Below are 25887 nucleotides of genomic sequence, written 5' to 3'. Positions count from 1 at the left end.
CCATAAAATTGTCTTGTAATAGGCTTATACATTTTTGCCCTTTAACTGTCAGGCCCCGTACACACGACCAGTTTCCTCGGCAGAATTCAGCTTCCGACAGAGTTTCTGGCTGAATTCTGCCGAGGAAACTGGTCGTGTGTACACTTTCGGCCGAGGAAGCCGACGAGGAGCTCGACGAGGAAATAGAGAACATGTTCTCTATTTCCTCGTTGTTCTATGGGAGCTCTCGTCCCGCCAAACTCCTCGGCGGCTTCAGGGCTGAACTGGCCGAGGAACTCGATGTGTTTGGCACGTCGAGTTCCTCTGCCGTGTGTACGAGGCCTCACAGCAGTGCCATTACTCCAGTCAATTTCCAACCCTTTCCATCTGTGCGACCATGAGGTCGACCAATATGGGTTTTTCTCTGGCCGATGCCGATATTTAGAATAGGATGCCGATTTTTTTGGGCCGATATGTTAGGCTGATTTTTTATTTTTTTTCCCCTCCTTCATCTCATAAAATCTAACAGTTAGACCCCTTTCACACTGGGGCGTTTTTTCAGGCGCTTTTGGGCTAAAAATATTGCCTGTAAAGTGCCTGCACAAACAGCTCCCCTGCAGTCTGTGTGAAAGCCCGAGTGATTTCACACTGAGGCGGTGCGCTAGCAGGATTTAAAAAAAAAGTCCTGCAAGCAGCATCTTTGGAGCGGTGTATACCGCTCCTCCACCACCCTTGCCCTTAGAAATGAATGACACCGCTGCCGAAGAGCCTGCAAAGCGCTTCTGCAGTGGCGCTACACAAGAGCATTTAACCCCTTCATCGGCCGCTAGCTGGGATATACTGTAAGCGCCCCGCTAGCAGCCAAATAGCGCCACTAGAATGACAATCCAGTGTGAAAGCAGCAGAGTTCCGCTGAAATTTTTTTTAAAAGTCAGCAGCTACAAATACTGCAGCTGTTGACTTTTAATATATGGACACTTACCTGTCCTGGGCACACGTGAGGTCGGCACCCGAAGCTGATCTCTCCCTCAGGTGCTACTACTGCCATATATATATATATATATATATATATATATATCTTAAAGTGGAGGTTCACCCTAAAAACTAATTTTTAACATTAGACTAAACATAGTAAGGGCATTTACTTTCGGCAGATCTTTTTTTTTTTTTTTTTCGTACATACCTTTATATTCTAAATTTGGTCCAGGGCTTCCGCGTTCTGATGACTCGGAGACTGGGCGTTCCTATCCCTGCCTCAGGGCTCCGATGACTGCGGGACTGGGCGTTCCTATCCTTTGGTTCGATGATTGACGGCTTGTGAAACAGGTGACCTGTCGCACAACGCGCGTCACCAGTTTTCCGGAAATAGCCAAGCTGCGAGTCGGCACTATACGGCGCCTGCGCCCGCCGTGTAGAGCTGACTGCGCAGGCGCCGTATATTGCCGTCAATCATCGAACTGAATGATAGGAATGCCCAGTCCTGCAGTCATCGGAACCCGGAAGCCTTGGACAAAAACAGAATATAAAGGTATGTACGGAGAAAAAAAAAAATTACCTGCCGAAAGTAAATGTCCTTAGTATGCTGGCTCTGCTAGATGTAATGTTAAAAAAAAATTTGGGTGAACCCCTGATTTAAATACACAAAAACAGGTAATCAAAACTTTTGGACAAAAAAAAAAAAAAATATGGGCTAACTTTACTGTTTAGTTTTCTTTTAATTTGTTAAAGTGTATTTTTCCCCCCAAAAAAAAAACGTTTGAAATACCGCTGCGCAAATACCGTTTGACATAAAATATTGCAACAATCGCTATTTTATTTCCTAGGGTCTCTGCTAAAAAAAATATATATAATGTTTGGGGGTTCTAAATGATTTTCTAGCAGAAAATGCAGGATTTTTACTTGTAAGCAACAAGTGTCAAAAAAGATTTAGGGGCAGATCCACAAAAGAATTACGCCGGCGTATCTATTGATACGCCACGTGATTTTAAAGTTCCCGCGTCGTATCTTTGTTTTGTATCTACAAAACAAGATACGACTGCATCTGGGATCGATCCGACAGGCGTACGTCTTAGTACGCCGTCGGATCTTGGGTGCATTTTTCCGCCGGCCGCTAGGTGGCGTTTCCGTCGAATTCCGCGTCGAGTATGCAAATTAGCTATTTACGGCGGTCCACGAACGTACGTCGGCCCGGCGCATTTTTTTACGTCGTTTGCGTTCGGCTTTTTCCGGCGTATAGTTACCCCTGCTATTATGAGGCGTACTCAATGTTAAGTATGGCCGTCGTTCCCGCGTCGAATTTTGAATTTTTTACGTTGTTTGCGTAAGTCGTTCGCAAATAGGGATTTGCGTAGAAAGACATCACTGTCGTAAACATTGGCTTGTTCCGGTTAAATTTCTAAGATGCGTTCTGGGATACCCCCACGGACGGCGCATGCGCCGTTAAAAAAAACCTTGTTTACGTCGGGTCACGACGTATTTACATAAAACACGCCCCCATCACATCCATTTGAATTGCGCACCCTTACGCCGCCAAAGATACACTACGCCGCCGTAACTTACAGCGCGAATTCTTTGAGGATTCGAAAAAAAAATAATAAGTTACGGCGGCATAGTGTATCTTAGATACGCTACGCCCGACGCAAAAATGCACCGAAGTATGTGAATCTGCCCCTTAGTCTTTAAATGGTTAAACTGAGAACTCTCCATCGCTTCCAGTGGAAACTTCTCAGGCAACTTGCATTGACTTCTATTACAGAAGCTTTTTAGCAAGTCGCGCTGAAGTTTAATCGCGCTGAAGTTTAATCGGCTTTCTTCCCCTGCAAAATCGGCCGATGCCGATTAATTAAAAAACACCAAATATCGGCCGATATATCGGTCGACCTTTAGTCTCTACCTCCTCTCTAACACTGGGAGGTCTATAACAAACTCCAATGACAACCTTTGTAGTACACACACCCATGTACAGTTCCACCCATAATGCTTCAGACTCATACACTCTCCATCAACTAGGTCCTCTTTTACACTCACTTTGAGATCACTTCTCACATAGAGACAGACACCACCACCCCTCCGTTTTACCCTGTCTTTCTAAAAAAGAGATCATAGCCAGGAATATCAAAAGCCCAGTCATGAGAAGAATGAAGCTAAGATTCAGCAATACCAATTATATCATAGTTTTCCTCGTGCACCAGATCTTGCAACTCACCAATTTTGCTTGGCAGACTTCTGGTATTGGTGAGCAAACACTTTAATTCATTAGAAAATAAAAAGCCGCGCCAGAAAACAAATTAACTCAATATTAAATATAAACAAAATTAATGGATTGAGCCCAAAAAGTCTGTAGAAGCCAACAAATGCACTAAGTGTTGGTAAAGCTGGTTGACACTGTTCATTAGACTGTAGGTGAAGACTCCATAGAAGCTAGCACATCAAGTTATACTTCGGAAACTCTAACCACCAGGTGACATGCATACAGTCAGTGTCAGCCCTCCACCGCAATAGTAAGCAGCTTACCAGATGGCAAGCTTTCCAAACGTTTGGCTACAACCCAGCCAGGGCCTTTTGATGCCTCAGGGACACTGGATGGAACAATTTGTCTCGATACGACTCTCCGGGACTCGTAGCATAAAACCTCCCAGCGGTAAACTGCAAGCCAGCCACAGACTACGGCTCCCCCAGGGTGACGAGTGGATCAGTAGCCTCCCAAATAAGGATCCTCGTCTTTCTTAGGTAGGCTGAATGAAGGCCAAACTTTAATTCATCGTCACATTTTGCAAACATATGTTGCATATTTTTTATTTTAGTACAACCATTTCCAATGGTTGTTGTAACATAGCAACCTTCATATCATCTGCCATAGCCCTCCCCCCATCTTTCCCCATTCCACCCACCAATAGGGAATGTCTTACCCCTGTCTGACCGGTCTGCCCCATTATAATCTAACTAATTCTTCCCACAATCCTAGTTTAAATACTCCTCCAGCCTTCCCAAAATCTCTCCCCCAGCACAGTAGACCCCCTTCCATTTAGGTGCAAACAATCTTTAGCATATAGGTTGCACCCCAGTGAAAAGCTAGTCTAAAAACCACTCTAAAATCACTCAGCCTAAAGCCACTCTAAAAACCCAAATCCTTCCTCCTTACACCAGGTCTTTAGCTATTCATTAGGCTATTTAATCACCTCCTGCCTTTCCTGTGTTGTGCATGGCATAGGCAATATTTCAGAGAATATCACCTTGGAGGTCCTTCCCTTCAACTTGCAGCTTAGTTTTTGTCTGGTAAAACTGTTGTAAGCAGGACAGAAAGTGAGGGAAAAATCTCTAAAGCCCCGTACACACGATTGGAATTTCCGATCGAAAAAGTCAGACGGACTTTTTCCATCGGAAAATTCCGACCGTGTGTATGCCCCATCGGATTTTTTCCATCAGAAATTCCGAGGAATTTCATCGGAGTTTAGATAGAGAACATGTTCTCTTTTACTTCGATGGAATTCTGTCGGAATTCCGATGTAATTTGGGCCGGTCAAAAGTCTAACCGTGTGTACGGGGCATAACCGTCCTGGTTAGTGGTAAAAAACAAATACTAAAGAAAATAAGTTTTGGGCTTGATATAGACTGGTTTTATTGCATAGAAGTAAAAAAACATGACTGCACTATAACAAGAATATGTAAGGCTGGGTTCACATATGAACTGCATGCGGCTCACAGCAGGGGTCTGGTGCATCCTGGTTCACCATTTCAGGTCCAATTTTAGACAGAATTTTGGTCTGAATTTCGGATCTGAAATAGAGACCTGCTGTGGAGATATGTGAACAGGCTCCATAGAGAGCTGGTTAAAATCTACTGCTATTGCGAATTGAATGCGGAGAACCTGCATCCAATTCGCAATGGTGTGAACCCAGCCTAAATGTTTGTACCCAATTCCAAAATGTACTAGATCACTAAAATAAGAGTAAAGTAGAGATGCTAGGCATAATGTGACAAAAATATAAAAACTTTTTTTTTGTAGCTTTACCGCTTGTGCTGGTCCCTGAGGAACAGCAAAGAGGAAAGAGAAGACCTTGAAGCCAAAGACTGGGTTGCTGAAGAACAAACAGATGATGAATTTGATGAAGGTTAGTCAGACTAGCCAGTACATTGTTGTTAGAATAAAATAGACATAAGGACCCCACTTTTCTAAATCGCATAATGTTAATAACTGTACATATTATAGCCATAGGTATAGCTTTGTGCCAATGGGACCTTAGTACTCGGGGTACTCAGGGTGCACCCAACTAGTGTAATCAAATTTTTAACCAGGTACAAAAGCATTTCATAAGATGCAAGCCTTTGATCTCTGATCAGTAAAGTTGGTCATATGATTACATTAAAAAAAATTACTGAATCTAAAACCTGTTTACTGAAGCACAGAATCGTATTTGTTTAAAATCATACTGCAGGACCAAAAGGGTGCTCAGAGCAAGTGATGTTCCTTCAGCCGATAAAAAAAGCTGATACAGTCAGTTTAAGTGTAGCATTTTGTTTGTCAGTTATTCATTTAACCCTTTTATTTTTACATTTGATGCAGAGAAACAAGTGAGTTGTTGGAAGAAGGCTTACAATTGGTTCTGTGGGTTCGAAACTAAGAGGGCTCCAAAACTTAGTGAGGAAGAGAAGGCGGCCATTCAAGCAAAGATGACCGACACGTCGGAAACGCCACTATGGAGAAATGTGTCCAATATCAATGGCATTATCCTACTAGCTGTTGCTGTGTTCTGCCATGCCTACTTTGCCTAGATGTAATATATTCTTTATGATGAATCCTAATAGACATTGTTTGGTCCAATCATCAAATAAAGGTTAATGGCAGAGAGCGGTACCAATTATTACTTTTTTCTGCTCATGAGACCCATTTGGATGATACAAAACAAAGGAAATATGGACGTGAAGGTAATTTATGATGAAAAATCTACCCTGTGGGTAACTCCTGTCCATGAAGCCCCGATAGCAGTACATTTTACATAGACATGCCCTATTGCAGGGTGAAGTAGCAGGACATTGGTAGTGAACTTCATCCACACATTACTACCCTAACCTAAGACCAATGATGGACATCATTGACTAGAATCTCTTGGGTCTATGAAAACATTTCACAGAAGAAATTGTCCAAAAGCTACAATTAATAGATAAAGAATTCTTCCATATTTGTAAAACATCTCTTGTATTTTCATAAATAAATAAACTATTATTATGAAATATAATTTTGTTACTTCATTGTCATTTGTACAACCAGCGTTGATTGAATATGTAACATTCTAAGCCATCAGAACCAGCCAATGTTGCCAGTAGTAAATCTTGCCACCAGTGCCACCTACACATCACTTGCCAACATGTAGGCAGGGCCTAACCAGTGTACCCAAAAATTGAATACATGGATACATAAACCTTGTCTATATTGTAGAAATTTACTTTTCACAGAAATAAGACAATTTACAGCAATGGCACCACATATATTGGAGGTCATACCCTTTAACAGGCAGAAGAGGTCACTGTTCTAAATAGGAACATGTCAGCCATTGATAGAAGCACAGAATGCCAGAGGAACACTTCCCTAGGAGGAGGCTATAGATTGTTCACACTGTGATCCCCAAATGTCCCTGCAGATATCTGGTTGCCAGTGGAAGACTCTTCCAGGAATCTGACAGGGGAAACCTACTCTTTTCCTCCTCAACAGGTATTTCTCCCTAATGTTGCTCCTATTCTCTACCTGTCCAGCGGGGCTCTGTACCTATCTTACTCCCACACTGCAGGCACTTGGAATTGGAAAAAATCCTGGACTGCCACACTCTGTTAAACGATGTCTTTATTGGATAAAATCAGACCAAAACATAATCCAAAATGGTGCAGTCAAGATGAAAAAGTAGACAACAAGACAAAAAAAACAATGTGAAACATGTTAGCCACATGTTTCACATCGTAAGATGCTAACTCATGAGCTATGAGTAAGCATCTTATGATGTGAAATATGTTAGCCATTTTTTGTCCTGTTGTCCACTTTTTCATCTTGACTGCACCATTTTGGATTATGTTTTGATCTGATTTTATCCAATAAAGACATCGTTTAACAGAGTGTGGCAGTCTCCAGGATTTTTTCCAATTCCATGTATCTGTGCAGAGCCAGCACCTGTCGGTTTCAGTAGGGCGGAAGCAATCCGAGGGGTCAGTAGCTTTTAGAGCGCTATCATTCCTTCACACTGCAGGCACCTCGAATGACACAGTATCCTACTATTTAAAGAATGCATAGTCAAGACAACTACCTTTAATGGGACTTCAGTATTTAATTGGATTGCTATCCTCCCCAAGATGGCTGCCTAGAGCCCATAGCAGGAGACAATTATTCCTCAATGGGGTTCTGCCAGCTTAAAAAAACAACACAGTGCCACCTTCAGGTTGAAGGATATACTGCAGCCTCACCTGCCTACACACAGTATGCTATCTTTAAATTGTCTTAACGGATAAGTTCACCTTTTGGAAAATTTTGGAAAATTTTACCTGTTGTATTTAGGGTGGAGCATGTAACATGTTCCAGCACTTGTCGCCAATTCCCCTGATCCGTCCTTCCTGTGATGGCGGATGGGGGATCTTCTTCTCACACCTGTCACAATGTGAAAACCGCATGGATGCCTTCACTGTCAGCCACTGGCATACCTGGCATAATATACCACCTAACCTGGCAACTACACCCCCTAACCTGGCATTATACCACCTAACCTGGCATAATATACCCTAACCTGGCACTATACAACCTAACCTGGCATAATATACCACCTAACCTGGCAACTATACCCCCTAACCTGGCATAATATACTACCTAACCTGGCAACTACACCCCCTAAACTGGCATAATATACCACCTAACCTGGCATAATATACCACCTAACCTGGCATAATATACCACCTAACCTGGCTATATATACCCTAACCTGGCACTATACCACCTAACCTATCACCATACCACCTAACCTGGCATTATACCATCTAACCTGGCACTATACCACCTAACCTGGCACTATACCACCTAACCTGGCACTATACCCCCTAACCTGGCACTATGCCAGGTTAGCCTGGCACTATACCACCTAACCTGGCACTATACCCTAACCTGACACTATAACCTAACCTGGCACTATATCACCTAACCTGGCAGGTACCCAACCAATGTCTACCCCATTATATATATATACTGGGCTCCACTCTTGCCCAGGACACTAGCTACATGGAGTTAGCATGTTCTCCAAGTGGGGTTCCTCTTCCACTCCAAACACATGCAGGTAGGTGAATTGTACCCTGTGTACAGACTGGCAGTGTACATGGCTAATCATATTCTACAATGATAGAGGACCCTACACATATCTATGTATACTTCCATTCAGTCCTGTCCAGCCAGCTCTTGCCAGATTTTGGGCCAGCGCTCATTTTGGATCATTTTTCAGGCATGAGGGGGTGGCATGCAGAATGTGATCACCCATGTGCATTGCCACTTCATACAGACAGGGGACCATCACCTACCAACATGGCTTTGGAGTGTGCCCACACCAAGAGAACATACAGATAGCTTCCTGGCCCAGATTCAAACCAAGAGAGGCCCCAACAACTAACCTACTGTTCTCTCTATATACCTGTATATACTGACAGTATTATCTGAAAGATGGGTTTCAAATGTTTTGACAGGGGCGCAGTTTCAGTGCTTGCCATAGGCGGCATTTTCACTAGATACGCCTCTGGCGGGGGTTAAAATGGCCACAAAGCGAAATTAACGGTAAAGCGCCGCTAAAAATGGCGGCGTTTTACTGCCGACACACCCACCACCCCAGTGTGAAAGGGGCCTTAGATAGGGCATTTATGGCATGTTTTCTGAAAACACACCAAAAGTCCTGCATGCTGCATCTTTGGTGTGCTATCAATAAACCAAAGAACCAAAAACACCCGATCTAATAGAAGCCTATGGGAAAGGGCAGGTAATCAGCATGAAAACCATGGGTACATGGCGCTGCGCCTGCACTGTGGCCAAACCGCAGCTAAGCAGTATGAAAGCACCCTAAGAAAGTCTTTGTTCATTTATAATTTGCTGGAGGTGAATAAAACCAACAGACTTTGAGTGAATCTCCAGAAAGAGAATACAAATCCAAAAGCATCAGTAGACAAAAGACATGGCAAATTCCTTTTCTAGAAAACATGACACTGATGCAAACCTTGGCACCAGGTAGGAATTTAAAACTTGGTAGGTATGGAATTTAAAACAGTCTTGCCAAAGTCAAGGCCTTTAACATATGTTTCATTTTTGATTCCTGAAAATGAACCTTATAAATACAATGTACACTTTTGTTTTCTAACTTTGAAACAATCTAATCTGATCACTTGTCATGAGGGAATACAAGCGTCGTCCTTCTTGAACTTTGATAAATAATGTCACGCACTGTCAGGGCTGGACTGGGACAGAAATTTGGCCCTGGACTTCATCCAGACCGGCCCACTTTAATTCAATAAAAATTGCGCCTGAAAAACGCCTCCGCTGCAGTCCCAGTGTGAAAGCCTGGGTGCTTTCACACTGGGGCGCTGCCAGGGCGTTAAAAAAAGTCCTCCAAGCAGCATCTTTGGGGCGGTGGAAGAGCGGCGTACAAACCGCTCCTGCCCATTGAAATGAATGGCAACTGCTGCTGAAGCGCCTGCAAAGCACTTTGGCAGCATCGCTACACGGGCGCATTTAACCTTGAATTTGCCTGCTAGCGGGGGTTAAAAGCGCCTGCTAGACGTCGAATAGTGCAGCTAAAACGACAGTAAAGTGCTGCTAAAACTAGCAGTGTTTTACCGTCAATGCCCGACCCAGTGTGAAAGCAGCCTAAGAGTTAGGGAGTGAATGAGATAGAGGAGGGAGCTGAGAGACAGGTGAGCTAAGAGACAGAGGAGGGGGTCTGAGAGATAGAGGGGGGTCTGAGAGATAGAGGGGGGTCTGAGAGATAGAGGAGGGGGCTAAAAGAGGGGGGGACTGAGAGACAGAGAGGGGAATTAGAGACAGTGGGGGGATCTGAGAGACAGAGGGGGATCTGAGAGACAGAGGGGGATCTGAGAGATAGTGGGGGATCTGAGAGATAGTGGGGGGTCTGAGAGATAGCGGAGGGGGCTAAAAGAGGGGGGGACTGAGAGACGGGGGGGACTGAGAGACAGAGGGGGGGACTGAGAGACAGGGGGGGTCTGAGAGAGTCTCCGTTTAAAAAAAGAAAATTAAAACGGCCCACTGAGCCATCGGCCCACCGGGAAACTCCCTGTAGTCCCTATGGCCTGTCCATCCCTGCGCACTGTCAACTTTTTGAATAAGTTACCTGATATAATTCCGGCTTTCATTATCCTATCTCATTGTTTTTTATTTTACTTCAATAAAAAGTAATTTTTTTACTGACATTCTACTTTTTATTGACAGTCTACTGACTGGAATGGTACCAGTACCAGTGGATTGTAGAAAAGCCAATGTAGCACCAATACTTAAAAAGGGTCCAAAGTGCATTCCTGTGAATTACAGACCAGTTAGCCTAACATCAATAGTATGAAAGCTCTTGGAGGGGATGATAAGGGATTATATAAAAGATTTTAGTAATCAAAACAGTATCATTAACAATAATCGGCATGGATTAATGAAGAATCGTTCTTACCAAACCAATCTATTAACCTTCTATGAGGAGGTGAGTTGCCATCTAGATAAAGGAAGGCCCGTAAACGTGGTGTACTTGGATTTTGCAAAAGCATTTGACACAGTTTCCCATAAACGTTTACTGTACAAAATAAGGTCTGTTGGCATGGACTATAGGGCGAGTACATGGATTGAAAACTGGCTACAGGGGCGAGTTCAGAGGGTGGTGATAAATGGGGAATACTCAGAATGGTCAGTGGTGGGTAGTGGGGTCCCATATGGTTCTGTGCTGGGACCAATCCTATTTAATTTGTTAATCACACACATAGGTTGGACTTAATGGAATTAAGATTAATTAAGATTATTTACCATTCTGAAAAACCTGTGTAAGCACTTTAACCACTTAAGGACCCATTCACCCCGATTTACGTCGGCAGAATGGCATGGCTGGGCACATCAACGTATATGTACATTGCCCTTTAAGCCCAGCCGTGGGGTCGCGCGTGCGGCGAACGCGTGCACGCGACCCGGTCTGAAGCTCCGTGATCACGGCCACAGGACTCGCGGACCCGATCGCCGCTGGAGTCCCGCGGTCGGTCCCCGGAGCTGAAGAACGGGGAGAGCTGTGTGTAAACACAGCTTCCCCGTTCTTCACTGTGGCGCCGTGATCGATCGTGTGTTCCCTTATATAGGGAATCACAATCAATGACGTCACACCTACAGCCACACCCCCCTACAGTTAGAAACAGACATGAGGTCACACATAAACCCCATCAGCGCCCCCTTGTGGTTAACTCCCAAACTGCAATTGTCATTTTCACAGTAAACAATGCATTTTAAATGCGTTTTTTGCTGTGAAAATGACAATGGTCCCAAAAATATGTCAAAATTGTCCGAAGTGTCCGCCATAATGTCGCAGTCACAAAAAAAAGCGCTGAAATGCAATAAAACTATCCCCTATTTTGTAAACGCTATACATTTTGCGCAAACCAACCGATAAACGCTTATTGTGATTTTTTTTACCAAAAATAGGCAGAAGAATACGTATCGGCCTAAACTGAGGGAAAAAAAAATTGTATATATATTTTTGGGGGATATTTATTATAGCAAAAAGTAAAAAATATTGCATTTTTTTTCAAAATTGTCGCTCTATTTTTGTTTATAGCGCAAAAAATAAAAACGCAGAGGTGATCAAATACCACCAAAAGAAAGCTCTATTTGTGGGAAAAAAAGGACGCCACTTTTGTTTGGGAGCCAAGTTGCACGACTGCGCAATTGTCAGTTAAAGCGACGCAGTGCCGAATCGCCAAAAATTGGCCGGGTCCTTTAGCTGCATAAAGGTCCTGGTCTTAAGTGGTTAAAGCGGAATTAACTCAGCATTTTCTTTTTTTAACAGGCCCCTAGAAGCAGTTAGCTACATATGCTTTTATTCACAGCATATTATGGCATTATGGCAGACCTACCTGCCAAATAAACCTCCCCAGTGCTGTTAGCACCCCTGCTGGTCATGGGATCTTTCATCTTCTCCAGATCTTCCTTCTGGGTTTGGACTCTTCGGCCGCTTTATTGGCTCGTCCATGTCACTTCAATGCATGTGCATTGGAGTCACTTCATCTAAGCATAGAGAGGTTCTGTATGCTGAGCTGCAAGGCTCAGTGTACATTGTAAGCATAGAGAGGTTCTGTATGCTGAGCTGCAAGGCTCAGTGTACATTAACCACTTGACCTCTGGAAAGTTTAACCCCCTTCATGATCAGAGCACTTTTTGCTATTCAGCACTGTACTAATTTAACTGCCAATTGTGTGGTTATGCAACAATGTATGCAAATGAAATGTATATCATTTTTTTCACACATATAGAGCTTTCTTTTGGTGGTATTTGATCACTATTGTTTTTTTTTATTATGTAAATGAGAAACTTTTGAAAATAAATAAATATTTTTTTACTTTCTGTTATACAACATATCCAATAAAAAAAGTTGAATTTCTTCAGAAATTTAGGCCAGAATATATTCTGCTACATGTCTTTGGTAAAAACAAAAAAAAAACAATGAGTGCATTTGAATTGCTTTGTATACAGTAAACTGGGATTTATGCAGCTATAGATGCTATACTGTAATGGTGGTGATCAGGGACTTATAGTGGGACTGTGATAGGGTGGCAGGCAATTTGGCGCTAACAGACACTATCTGTGTCTGTTAGTGTCTGATAGTGCCTATTAGTGTCACACTGTGACACTAATACAGTGATCCATGATAATACTGTACACTGACACTGTACTAATGACACTGGTAGGGAAGGGGTTAACTTCTAAGGGCAATCAAGAAGTTACCTGCATGCCTAACAATTTGTATGTGTGTTATATGTGCTGCTTTTACTTTCTAATCTGACTGATATTTTCTAGTTGGTTTTCAGGGAGTAGAAACAGCCAGATTGCTATTCCTTTGCACACAGAGTTTTGTGTGTTTGTACACACAGAACTCTGTGTCTGATTGGACACAGCCGATCAGCAGGTTTCAGCCAAACTCATTGGCTGAAATCTGCTGCCAAACTTGTGCTGTGCCCAATCACAGCACGGGTGTGCAGGGGGGGGCACGCATGTGCGCACCAAATTTTGGAAGAAGGCAGGTCACGTACATGTATGTGATTGTGCCTGTACCTGCCACCTGCTTGCAGTGTATTTACTGTAAACAGTCGGCGGGTGGTTAACACTGACAGGCAGAGGGTCTCTTCTGTCATAAAAAAACTTCCTGTCAGCATTTTTTTCAATTTCTCTTTAATTTAATTGAATTGCATATGGATGAGAATCTCACATCACATGTTTTTTCAACACAGCAGCTATACAAAGGCAAGGTAAGGAGAATTATTAATTCATCAAATGTAACTGCAACAGATGCAGAAAAACCAGGACAACAAACTGATTAAAGTGGAAGCTCTACAAGCTACAAAAAATGAACTTCAAATTACCACCACTACTGATATTTCCACAATCTATAACAGATTCAAACTAACTGTGGGTGAACATTCCCAAGCATAATTTCTGATACAGATTAAACATATATCTATATATCATGTATCTATGTGAGAACTAGCAGTGTGCACATGTGTGCCCCCCATCCTTCCTCCTCTATAGAAAATGTCAATCGTGGGGTGGAATCAGGTAGGGGCGCGCACTGATACGGCGGTGCAGCGTATCGTCTTTACGCTACACCGCCGTAAATTACAGGAGCAAGCGCTGTATTCACAAAGCACTTTGCGGCTGCGTAGCGTAAAAGGGGCCGACGTAAGCGCACGTAATTCAAATGATACGGTAGGGGGCGTGGATCATTTAAATTAGGCGCGTTCCCGCGCCGAACGTACTGCGCATGCGCCGTCCCTAAAATGTCCCGACGTGCATTGCGGTAAATGACGTCGCAAGGACGTCATTGGTTTCGACGTGAACGTAAATGGTGTCCAGCGCCATTCACGGACGACTTACGCAAACAACGTAACATTTTCAAATCGCGACGCGGGAACGACGTCCATACTTAACATTGGCTGCGCCTCCTAATAGCAGGAGCAGCCTTACGCCGAAAAAGCCTTAACACAAACGACGTAAAAAACGAACGCCGGGCGCACGTACGTTTGTGAAATGTACGTGCGTATCTAGGAAATTAGCATATTCTACGCCGACAACAACGAAAGCGCCCCTAGCGGCCAAAGTTATATTGCACACAATTCTACGCCGCCGCAATCAAGTTACGTCGGTGGAGGAAGCCTATTTTTACAGCGTAACTGCCTTTGTGAATCGGCGTAACGCTACGCGGGCGCGGAATTCAAATTACGGCGGCGTATCTGGAGATACGCCGCCGCAAAAGGTACCTGAATCTACCCCAATATGTGTAACACCAAGACTGGGCAGTGTTACTGATTGCAGAACTTTCTTTGTACACAAGATGGAGATGTTAGGTCTTATCCAGCTATAATTGAAACCTTGAACAAAAGCGATCAGATATAAGCAAAAGCCCGGGAAGGAGCCAGGGCAGTTGGAGAAGTATGCCAACTGGAGCGGATCAATAAGCGCTGTGCTCTGCCCAAAGAATGGGTTGCTGTGCTGAATTTGCTGGACTCTAGAACCAAGAGGCTGAACTGGAAAGTGACTGCAGCAGCATCAGTTACTCAGGACACCAGCATCCAGAATTGCTTTGAGAGTCATGATCACATCAGCTGCTGCTTCCACTGTACCGCTTACAGGGGCCTCCCATCAGACAGTGCACCCATTGCTACCAGAAGACTGCTGAGAAAGGAATCCATCTCAAAGTGAAAGCTCTGTTGTTTACTTCCTCCCCCCTCTGGTGCCACATTTACCACTTCCAGGGGACCTGGCTGTGACGCATTGCGGCGAGGTCCCCCAGAGGTTCGGCCCCCTCCTCCTTCCTCTGCCGCCGGGCCAGGTGGAAAGCGCAGCGTGCTTTGAGCATAAGCAGTAGGGAAGCCTTTTGGGTTTCCCTTACCATGATCGGAAAATCGTCTGGAGTCTACACATCGCCCCCCCCCCATAGAGTGGGGGGGCTGGAGCTCTGTTTAACAAACTATTCCCACTCATTGACATAATTGACATACTACATTCAGGGATTTATCACACCTGTTGCTACATTTATTGTTACTCTATGGCTGACAGAGCTATCCATAGAGCATACTCCTCTGGTCTTCCAGAGTGATGACTGCTGCTGATCTACTGCTGTTGAATGCCACCTATTGAGTCTACTCCATCGCCCTGCGTGCCAACATTTTTAAAGGGCCACAACGTAGCTGGCAGGAAGAGACTTGTCCGCGTTTCTCTATTCTGAGCGCAGAATTGTGTTCTATTATGAATTTAAGTTTAAAGACCTAAACCTAGTCCCTTTGTTTGAGAGTTCTCAAATGACATAGCCTGCTCCACCTCTTAGTTAACTCCTCTGGTTGCTTGAGGTATAACATTTCATATGGAGAGCTACCGTTTACGCTCATAATGCTTCAGTATAAGCTGGCATGTGACTGTACCCATACTGTTGTGTTTATGCGTATTGATATTCATGTACCATTGTCATATTTGTGATCTTAATTTGCCAAAACAGTCCGCTTATCTCTTTAAAGTGATTGTAAACCCCCCCCCCCCAGGAAGTTACACCTACAGGTAAGCCTAGATTAAGGCTTACCTGTAGGTGTTTGTAATATCTCCTAAACCTACACGGTTTAGGAGATATTTTCCAAAGGGTATACACCCTTGTCTACGGCGCAAGCACGCCGTAGACAACGGCGCAGCCACAGTGACAATCCCACTCTTAAAAAATGGCAATGCCATATTTCCCGGCTCCCGCACGCATGCTCGGAGTTACGTCAGCGCCGCTCCGGCCAATCACAGCACCGAAGCGGCGATACCCGGAAGTAACCTTCTGGGTATCTGTGAAAAAATGTCTGCGGCCGGAAGGGGTCACGAGTATGGCTTCGGGGGCTTCGATCTAAGGTAAGTACGTTTTTACAGGGTTTGCAACTGCTTTAAAGGGTGGTGTGTATAATTCTTGTGCATCTGCCAGGTGTTTCCACACAAGGTATTCTAATGGTGTCAGTGTGTGAGGGTGAGGCCTTCCATAGGGCCAGACAACCAAAACCATTAGTGGCTCCTGTGTGGGTAGCGTTGATATATAAAAAACAAATACACCTACAATGTCTTGAAAAAGTATTCATACCCCTTAGAATTTTCCAAATTTTGTAATTTTACAACCAAAAACGTCAATGTATTTTGTTGAGATTTTATGTGATAGATCAACACAAAGTGGCGCATAATTGTGAATTTGAAGGAAAATAAGAAATGGTATTCAAAGTTTTTTACAAATAAATATCTGAAAAGTGTGTCAATACTTTGTAGAACCACCTTTCGCTGTAATTACAGCTGAAAGTCTTTTTGGGGATGTCTCTACCAGCTTTGCACATCTAGAGAGTGACATTTTTGCCCATTCTTCTTTGCAAAATAGCTCAAGCTCTGTCAGATTGGATGGAGAGCGATTTTCAAGTCTTGCCACATATTCTTAATTGGATTTAGGTCTGGACTTTGACTGGGCCATTCCAACACATGAATATTCTTTAAACTAAACCATTCCCTTGTAGCTTTGGCTATATGTTTAGGGTCGTTGTCCAGCTGGAAGGTGAACCTCCACCCCCGTCTCAAGTCTTTTGCAGAATCTAACAGGTTTTCTTCTAAGATTGCCCTGTATTTGGCTCCATTCATCTTCCAATACAACTCTGACCAGTTTCCCTGTCCCTGCTGTAGAAAAGCATCCCCACAACATGATGCTGCTACCACCATGTTTCACGGTGGGGATGGTGTGTTCAGGGTGATTTGCAGTGTTAGTTTTCTGCCGCACATAGCGTTTTGCTTTTAGGCCAAAAAGTTCAATTTTGCTCCCATCTGTCCAGAGCACCTTCTTCCACGTATTTTCTGTGTCCCCCACATGGCTTTTTGCAAATTGCAAATGGGACTTCTTATGGCTTTCTTTCAACAATGGCTTTTTTCTTCCCACTCTTCCATAAAGGCCAGATTTGTGGAGAGCACGACTAATAGTTGTCCTGTGGACAGATTCTCCCACCTGAGCTGTGGATCTCTGCAGCTCCTCCAGAGTTACCATGGGCCTCTTCGCTGCTTCTCTGATTAATGCTCTCCTTGCCCGGCCTGTCAGTTTAGGTGGGCGGCCATGTCTTGGTAGGTTTGCAGTTGTGCCATACGCTTTCTATTTTCAGATGATGGATTGAACAGTGCTCCGTAAGATGTTCAAAGCTTGGGATATTTTTTTTTTAACCTAACACTGCTTTAAACTTTTCCACAACATTATCCCGGGACATACTAAAACATTTAATGTGAAAATGGCTTAATGTAGCTTAACAAGCAAAAAAGTGCCTAAACCTCAATCAATTGCCCTGAAACTTTGCACAGCCCAAGACCTCGACCTTCCAACCATATCCTATACGTTTTGTGCGATTTGGTGTTCCACAAGGCAAACTAGGGACATTAAGCTTGTTTTTTGGGGAGCTTAATGTGGCTTAACGTACAAAAAAGACCTTAAATGTTAACCAATTTCCCCCAAACTTCACACAATAGAAGACTCTATCCATGCCAACATATTCTGAAAATTTCAGCTCAATTGGTTTATCACACCAAAAGTTATTCACATTAAGCTATATTTTACAATACTAAAACATTTAATGTGAAATTGGCTTAATGTAGCTTAATGAGCAATAAAGTGCCTCAACCTTAATCAATTGCCCTGAAACTTTGCACAGCGTAAGATCTCAACATTCCAAACCTATCCTATGCGTTTTGTGCGATTTCGTGTTCCACAAGGCAAACTAGGGACAATAAACTTGTTTTTTTGAGAGCTTAACGTGCAAAAAAGACCTTAAATGTTAACCAATTTTCCCCAAACATCAAATAATAGAAGGCTATATCTATGCCAACATATTTTGAAAATTTCAGCTCATTTGGTTAATCACACCAAAAGTTATTCACGTTAAGCTATATTTTACAATGCTAAAACATTTAATGTAAAGAGCTTAACGTACCATAATGTACCTTAACCTCAATAAATTTTCTTAAAACATTGCACAGCCTAAGTTCTTAACTTCCCAAATCTATCCAAGAAGTTTCAAGTGATTTGGTGTCCCAGAAAGCAAACTAGGGACATTAAGCTTGTTTTTTGGGGAGCTTAATGTGGCTTAACGTACATAAAAGACCTTAAATGTTAACTAATCTCCCCCAAACTTCACATAATAGAAGAATCTATCCATGCCAACATATTCTGAAAATTTCAACTTATTTGGTTAATCACACCAAAAGTTATTCACATTAAGCTATATTTTACAATGCTAAAACATTTAATGTGAAATTGGCTTAATGTAGCTTAACAAGCAAAAAAGTGCCTAAACCTCAATCAATTGCCCTGAAACTTTGCACAGCTTAAGATCTCAACATTCCAAACCTATCCTATGCGTTTTGTGCGATTTGGTGTTCCACAAGGCAAACTACGGACATTAAGCTTGTTTTTTTGAGAGCTTAACGTACAAAAAAGATCTTAAATGTTAACCAATTTCCCCAAAATGTCACCCTATAGAAGGCTCTATCTATGCCAACATATTCTGAAAATTTCAGCTAATTTGGTTAATCACACCAAAAGTTATTCACATTAAGCCAATTTTTCATTTAATGTGACATTGGCTTAATGTAGCTTAATGAGCAAAAAAGTGCCTAAACCTTAATCAATTGCCCTGAAACTTTGTACAGCCCAAGATCTCTATGGTGTGAAGTTTTGGGGAAATTGGTTAACATTTAAGGTCTTTTTTGTACGTTAAGACACATTAAGCTCCCCAAAAAACTAGCTTCTTGTCCCTAGTTTGCCTTGTGGAACACCAAATCGCACAAAACGTATAGGATATGTTTGGAAGGTCGAGATCTTAGGCTGTACAAAGTTTCAGGGCAATTGATTGAGGTTTAGGCACTTTTTTGCTCGTTAAGCTACATTAAGCTACAATAAGCCAATTTCACATTAATTGTAAAATTGGCTTAATGTGAATAACTTTTGGTGTGATTAACCAAATGATCTGAAATTTTCAGAATATGTTAGCATAGATAGAGCCTTCTATAGGGTGAAGTTTTGGGGAAATTGGTTAACATTTAAGGTCTTTTTTGTACGTTAAGCTCTCAAAAAAAGGAAAATTTATTATCATACTTACCGTAATTTTCCTTTCCTGATGGACTCCATGGCAGCCTACGTGTGGGTTAATCCCGCCTCCTCTCCAATGTGATAGGACCCCATACCCATAAAAGTTAACTCACCAATAGACTCAGTGTTCCGTAACTATCCCGACTCCATAATTTCAGGGTGGGAACTCCGTCTGCCATGGAGTCCATCAGGAAAGGAAAATTACGGTAAGTATGATAATAAATTTTCCTTTTTCCTGACTGACTCCATGGCAGCCTACGTGTGGGAAATAACTAGCCAAACACACGGGTGGGTATGCTGAACAGAAATATATTTAATTTGTCCCGTCAGCCGACAAGACTGATAAACCAAAGTTAACAGAAGACAGTGCTGCAGGTTCAACACAGTAATGGGACATAAAGGTGTTTATAGAAGACCAAGAGGCCGCTCTACAAATGACGTCAGGCGCCACATGACGGGCTGCTGCCCAGGAAGCTGCCATCCCTCTCGTGGTGTGAGCTGTTACCGCCTGCGGAGGAGCCAAGCCCTTTGCACAATAAGCCTGTTGTATCGTCTGGACGATCCAGGATGCGATTGTTCTTGAAGATGCCTTTTTCCCTTTGTTCTTGCCTGAATGCAGGATGAACAGGTGATCAGAACGTCTGAATGTAGATGTAGCTTGGAGATATTCAGTGAGTATCTTGCCCATATCCAGAGGGTGAGTCTCATCAGAATCTGGGTTTTTAAAAGTAGGGAGAACTACTTCCTGATTCTCATGGAAAACCGACGAGACCTTCGGTTTGGAGCCCAGCATAGGTATCAGAACCACTCTGTCTGGAAAAAAGGTGAGAAATGGCTCCTTGTGACCCAGAAAACCGATCTCGGACACTCTCTTGGCCGAGGTGATGGCGACCAGAAAGGCTACCTTGGCTGAAAAGCTCTTCAACGAGGACGGGGAGGGCCCCGACATACTAAGTCCATTCAAAAAGTCAAGTACTAACGGGAGATCCCATTTGGGGAATCTTGGTTTCCTCAGAGGTCTTAGTCTTGAGGCTCCACGAAAAAACTGTTTGATTAGTGGATGGGCTGCCCAAGGAATTCCAGAAAAGGCTGAAAGTGCTGAGATTTGAACTCTTAGTGAGCTTACAGACAGGGGAAGGTCTAACCCTGATTGCAGAAAGCTTAGGATGTTTTGGATTTCTGGGTTCTTGAAAGAACTGCCTGCGGTTAAAGAAAATTCCACAAACTTAGACCATATTCTACCGTACACTTTATTTGTGCTTCCTTTCCTTGAGCTCATAAGGGTAGAGATTACCCGAGAGGCGCAGCCAAGGGATTCTAGCCTTTCCCTTTCAAGAACCAGACCGCTAGTTTCATTTGAGCCGGACAGGGATGGAGGAGTGTCCCCTGGGAGAGAAGGTCTGGTCTGCATGGTATTAGAATTGGGTCCTGAAGACTCAGCTGAACCAGAAGAGGGAACCATGGCCTGTTCGGCCAGTATGGAGCCACCATTGTGATTTCTACTTCTTCCGCTAGAAGTCTCTTCAGGAATTTCAGAATTATTGGGATCGGGGGAAAGGCGTACGCCCTCTGAAACCACCACCGATCCGTTAGGGCATCTGTCCCGATTGCCTGGCTGTAGTAACCCCTCGTGTAGAATTTCTTCAATTTGGCATTGTTCGGGGAAGCAAAGAGATCCACTTGGGGATTGACTCCCAGGGATAATATCCAACGGAAGGACTGATCGTGGAGAGACCATTCGTTGACGTCCACCTGAGTTCGTGACAGGAAATCCGCCTGGGAGTTCTGAATGCCTGGAATGAAAACAGCCGTCAGGTTGACCAGGTTCACTTGGGCCCATTTCATAATGGGCTCTACTTCCTGGAGAAGGGATGAGCTCCGAGTCCCGCCTTGTCTCTTGACATATGATACTGCTGTGGTGTTGTCCATCCTTAGAATTACTGACTTTCCCCTCAGCAGTTGTGAAAAGGACTGTAGGGCACACCAGGCCGCTCGAAGCTCTAGGGTGTTCGAGCCTGGATTGTGGAGGCGAGTGTCCCACCTGCCTTGCGCCATACTTGTGCCGCACAGGGCCCCCCAACCGGAGCCACTGGCATCTGTCGTCACTGTGACCCAAGAAACTGGAGCGATGGAGTGACAATTCAGCAGATTCTTCGGTTGAAGCCACCAGAAGAGGCTGCCCCTCATTGACGTTGAAATGTGGATCCGTTGACTCATGCTCCCTGACTTCCACTGCCTGAGAAAGCCGGATTGGAAGGGACGTAGCCTCCATAGCGCCCATTTCACCATCGGTGTTGTGGATACCATTGTCCCAATGATCTTCAAGCATTGATGAGCTCTTAGATGGCGAGTACTCAAGGCCCGGGAAATCCTCTCCTGAATTACCGGAATCTTCTCTACTGGTAGAGAGATGGTCTTCCTTACCGTGTCGAATTGGGCCCCTAGATAGGTTAGACACTGAGTTGGCTCTAAATGGCTTTTTGCCAGGTTCAGGAGCCACCCGAATTCGGACAGGGTCGAGATGACCTGATCCCTTTGTGCCAAGAGAAGGGTTTTGTTTTGGGACAGGACCAGGAGGTCGTCCAGATAATGATACAAACGGATCTTCTTCAGCCTGATAAGAGCTACCAGTGCCAAGAGAACTTTGGTGAAGACCCGTGGGGATGTCGTTAGGCCGAAGGGTAGGCACACGAACTGAAGGTGTTCCTGGTTGACATAGAATCTGAGGAATTTGTGCAGCTCTGCTGCTATTGGGACGTGGAAATAGGCATCCTTTAGGTCCACGGAAATCATCCAGTCGCCCGGCTGTATTGCTTGTTGGATGGTTGATAAAGTTTCCATTTTGAACTTTTTGTGTGTTATAAATTTGTTCAAATATGTCAAGTCTATGACTGGGCGCCAGGTGCCGTTCTTCTTCTGAACTAAGAAGAGAGGGGAGTACACCCCAAGAAACTGTTTGTCTTTTGGGACGTGTACCACCGCCCCTTGAACCTTAAGGAGGTGAATGTAGTCTAGAAGGACCTGTCTCTGTTCCAGCGACCCTGGAAGAAGGGTGGAGATGAACTTTGGACAGGGAGGACTGGAAAAGGACCATGTGTGTCCTGAGGTCACGGTCTTGATGACCCAAAAGTCCTTGATTGAGGCCGCCCAGACGTGCCGATAAAGGAGTAGACGAGCTCCAACACGATCCGCTTGGGCGGGCGTTGTCTCAAAAAGATTTCCCCTTGTCGCGTCCAGTTGACGCTTGAGTAGTTGGAGTAGGTTTGCGGTAGGAGCCTCTACCTCTACTCCAATTCCTTCTGTAGTTTCCGCCAGGTCTGTAAGCGCGAGCTTCCCTAGCGCGGTCTGGGCTGTATCGCCGAAATTGGGGTATTTTTCTTCCTGTTTGGCGCTTGTCCTGAGGAAGGAAACCAGACTTGCCACCCGTGGCTTTGGAGATGGCATCATCCAGCTTGTTGCCGAACAGGGTTGACCCTTCGAAGGGAATCTTGCACCAGTTCTGCTTCGATGATGGGTCAGCAACCCAGGGGCGTAGCCAGAGGGCCCGTTTCGCGGTCACAGAAGAAAGCATAATCCTAGCTAACAGGCGGATTAAGTCAACGGAGGCTTCACCCAGGAATGCGACCGCCAGTTTTAGCTCTGCAGTAGCTGAGTTCTTAGCTAGTTCTTCAGAGACGCCTTTGAGGAAAGAATCAACGTTTTCCGTCCAGGCTTCCATGGCCTTTGATAATGCCGCTAAGGCTAGAGCTGGTTTGCACGCCGTGCCTGCTAGGCCATAAATTCTCCTAAGGTCCTGGTCCATTCTTCTGTCCAGGCCATCCTTGAAAGAGACGGAGTCAGCAATAGGTAGCGTGACGTGTTTAGCTAGTCTCGTTACTGCCGCATCTACTAGAGGAACATTCTCCAAATGTTTGACCTCTTCCTGTTTGAAGGGATAGAGCCTTGAGGCTTTGTTAGCCATGGAAGATTTCTTGTCCACCTTGCTCCATTCCTCTTCAAAGATACCCTTTAGTTCAGTCAGGAACGGGAACGTAGGGCGTTCTTTCCCCAAGCGTTTAAAATATTTTTTCTGCTTGGCTGGAGAAGCGGGTTGTTCCTCCCATAGGAGAGCCTCTTTAATCGCTTTGACGAGTGGCGTCACCTGCGCGAAGTCAAATTCTAAGCCTTCTTCGTCACTCTCTAGGTCACCCTCAGGAAAAGCCGGAGTGGAGGCTTGAGGCTGGGAAGGACCTGGATCCTCTAGGATCTCCAAGATTGGAGAAACAGACCCGTCAGTGTTGGTCTGAATCTGCGTGTGGGGCATATTCTCTCTTAGAGTTCGTTGAACCACACGTTCCACCAGAGACTCGATACGATGACCTTCAGTCTCTTTTTCCCTAACCGCATGGGCGTAGCATCGGTCACATAATGACTTGCCCTCAGGGACACGAGTGTCACATCCCCAACAGGCTCTGCGATCAGAGCGACTATCATGGCGGTGGGAGCGGTGTCTTGAGGAGGAATGTGATCTTCTCCTCCGGTGGGAAGAAGTAGATGGAGATCTACGCTTGGACCTCGACTTTGAGGAGGAAGAAGTGCGTTGCGGTCTGGCAAGGTCTTCCGGTTCTGGATTGGAAGGGCTAAATAAAAAACATTTAGGGAGGAAACTGTCAACACACATGAAATGTGACTAGCAGCCCCAAACCCCAACCCTTTCCCGCACATACCTTGTGCGTGAGGGCTGGCCGCCTGTAGACGGTGACTGGTCCATAATTCCCGGACCTGCGTGTAAAGGGTGACGCTAATTCGGAACCAGAAAGGAACCTATGGTGCCGAACAATACAGGAAATGAATGAGTATACTGCCCCTTTAAGAGTAAGAAACTTTCTTAATTCATCTGTGTTTTTTTTTTTTTTTTTTTTAAATGAACAGAACCAAATAAAATCAATGCGTATAAATCAATTAAATTTAGTGTTTAGAACATAATTTAAACAATAATTAGAATACAATGTAGAAGGTGCACAGCAGGAAATGGTAAAATCAATTGCCAGAAGTAAAAGGATCTCTCACTGACCTGACAGCTTTAGCAGAGTATCACAGACGGTCAATCAGCTGCTTGCCTGTAGGAAACCCAAAGTACACAGGCCAGCAGCTGATTTTAAAAGGCCCGCCGGTGACGTCACACGTCCTCCACGTACGCGCCTGCGCAGTGGACCGCGAACCCACGGCGCCTGCGCGGCTGCCGCGGGAACCGACGGACTGCGCATGCGCGACCAAGCCTCGCTCTGGGAGTAGGTACAGCGCATGCGCGGGAGCTCAGGCGATGGGGAACCAGGAAGCCACAGGTGTGCTGGAACGCAGAAGCGCTCCAGCCGCCGCAAACAAACAAAATAGACAACATATATAAACAAATAGGCGACTGCCATGGAGGTAAAAGTAAAGATGGACCTTGCCAGCCGAATCCTGTCTTCAGCACACGCCACAGCACATAACCAGATATGCTGGGCAAGCTCTCCACCCGCCCATGGCTGGGATCCGAGCTGCACCGCTTTAAAGTGTGCTCTTTCATTCCTTGAAATACTTGATCCATGGAGGAGGAAAAAAAAGGAACACTGAGTCTATTGGTGAGTTAACTTTTATGGGTATGGGGTCCTATCACATTGGAGAGGAGGCGGGATTAACCCACACGTAGGCTGCCATGGAGTCAGTCAGGAAAAACACGCTTAATGTCCCTAGTTTGCCTTGTGGAACACCAAATCGCACTAAACGCATAGGATATGTTTGGAATGTTGAGATCTTAAGCTGTGCAAAGTTTCAGGGCAATTGATTGAGGTTTAGGCACTTTTTTGCTCGTTAAGCTACATTAAGCCAATTTCACATTAAATGTTTTAGCATTGTAAAATATAGCTTAATGTGAATAACTTTTGGTGTGATTAACGAAATGCGATGAGATTTTCAGAATATGTTGGCATGGCTAGAGCCTTCTATGGTGTGAAGTTTTTGGGAAATTGGTTAACATTTAAGGTCTTTTTTGTACGTTAAGCCACATTAAGCTCCCCAAAAAACAAGCTTAACGTACAAAAAAGACCTTAAATGTTAACCAATTTCCCCAAAACTTCACACCATAGAAGGATCTATCCATGCCAACATATTCTGAAAATTTCAGCTCATTTGGTTAATCACACCAAAAGTTATTCACATTAAGCCAATTTTACATTTAATGTGAAATTGGCTTAATGTAGCTTAATGTAGCTTAACGAGCAAAAAAGTGCCTAAACCTCAATCAATTGCCCTGAAATGTTGTACAGCCTACGATCTCGACCTTCCAAACCTATCCTGTACGTTTTGTGCGATTTGGTTTTCCACAAGGCAAACTAGGGACATTAAGCTTGTTTTTTGGGGAGCTTAATGTGGCTTAACGTACAAAAAAGACCTTAAATGTTAACCAATTTCCCCAAAACGTCACCCTATAGAAGGCTCTATCTATGCCAACATATTCTGAAAATTTCAGCTAATTTGGTTAATCACACCAAAAGTT

General features: G+C 44.2%; 1 protein-coding gene across 1 annotated transcript in view; it reads left to right on the top strand.

Annotated features, from left to right (window-relative positions):
• SLC5A1 (solute carrier family 5 member 1) overlaps positions 1-5827 on the top strand; it is a 99664-nt gene extending 93837 nt beyond the window's left edge. The window contains exons 14-15 of the mRNA XM_040349645.1: positions 4985-5090; positions 5543-5827. Coding sequence (XP_040205579.1) covers positions 4985-5090; positions 5543-5751 — 315 coding nt within the window. The 3' untranslated portion in view covers positions 5752-5827. The remainder of the gene's footprint in view (positions 1-4984; positions 5091-5542) is intronic.
• The last annotated feature ends 20060 nt before the right edge of the window (positions 5828-25887 follow it).

The sequence above is a fragment of the Rana temporaria genome, chromosome 1, assembly GCF_905171775.1.
Source record: "Rana temporaria chromosome 1, aRanTem1.1, whole genome shotgun sequence".
NCBI classification, from domain to species: Eukaryota; Metazoa; Chordata; class Amphibia; order Anura; family Ranidae; genus Rana; species Rana temporaria.
The sequence above is the reverse complement of the archived record's forward strand: the minus strand, read 5'-3'. Positions and strand labels throughout refer to the sequence as shown.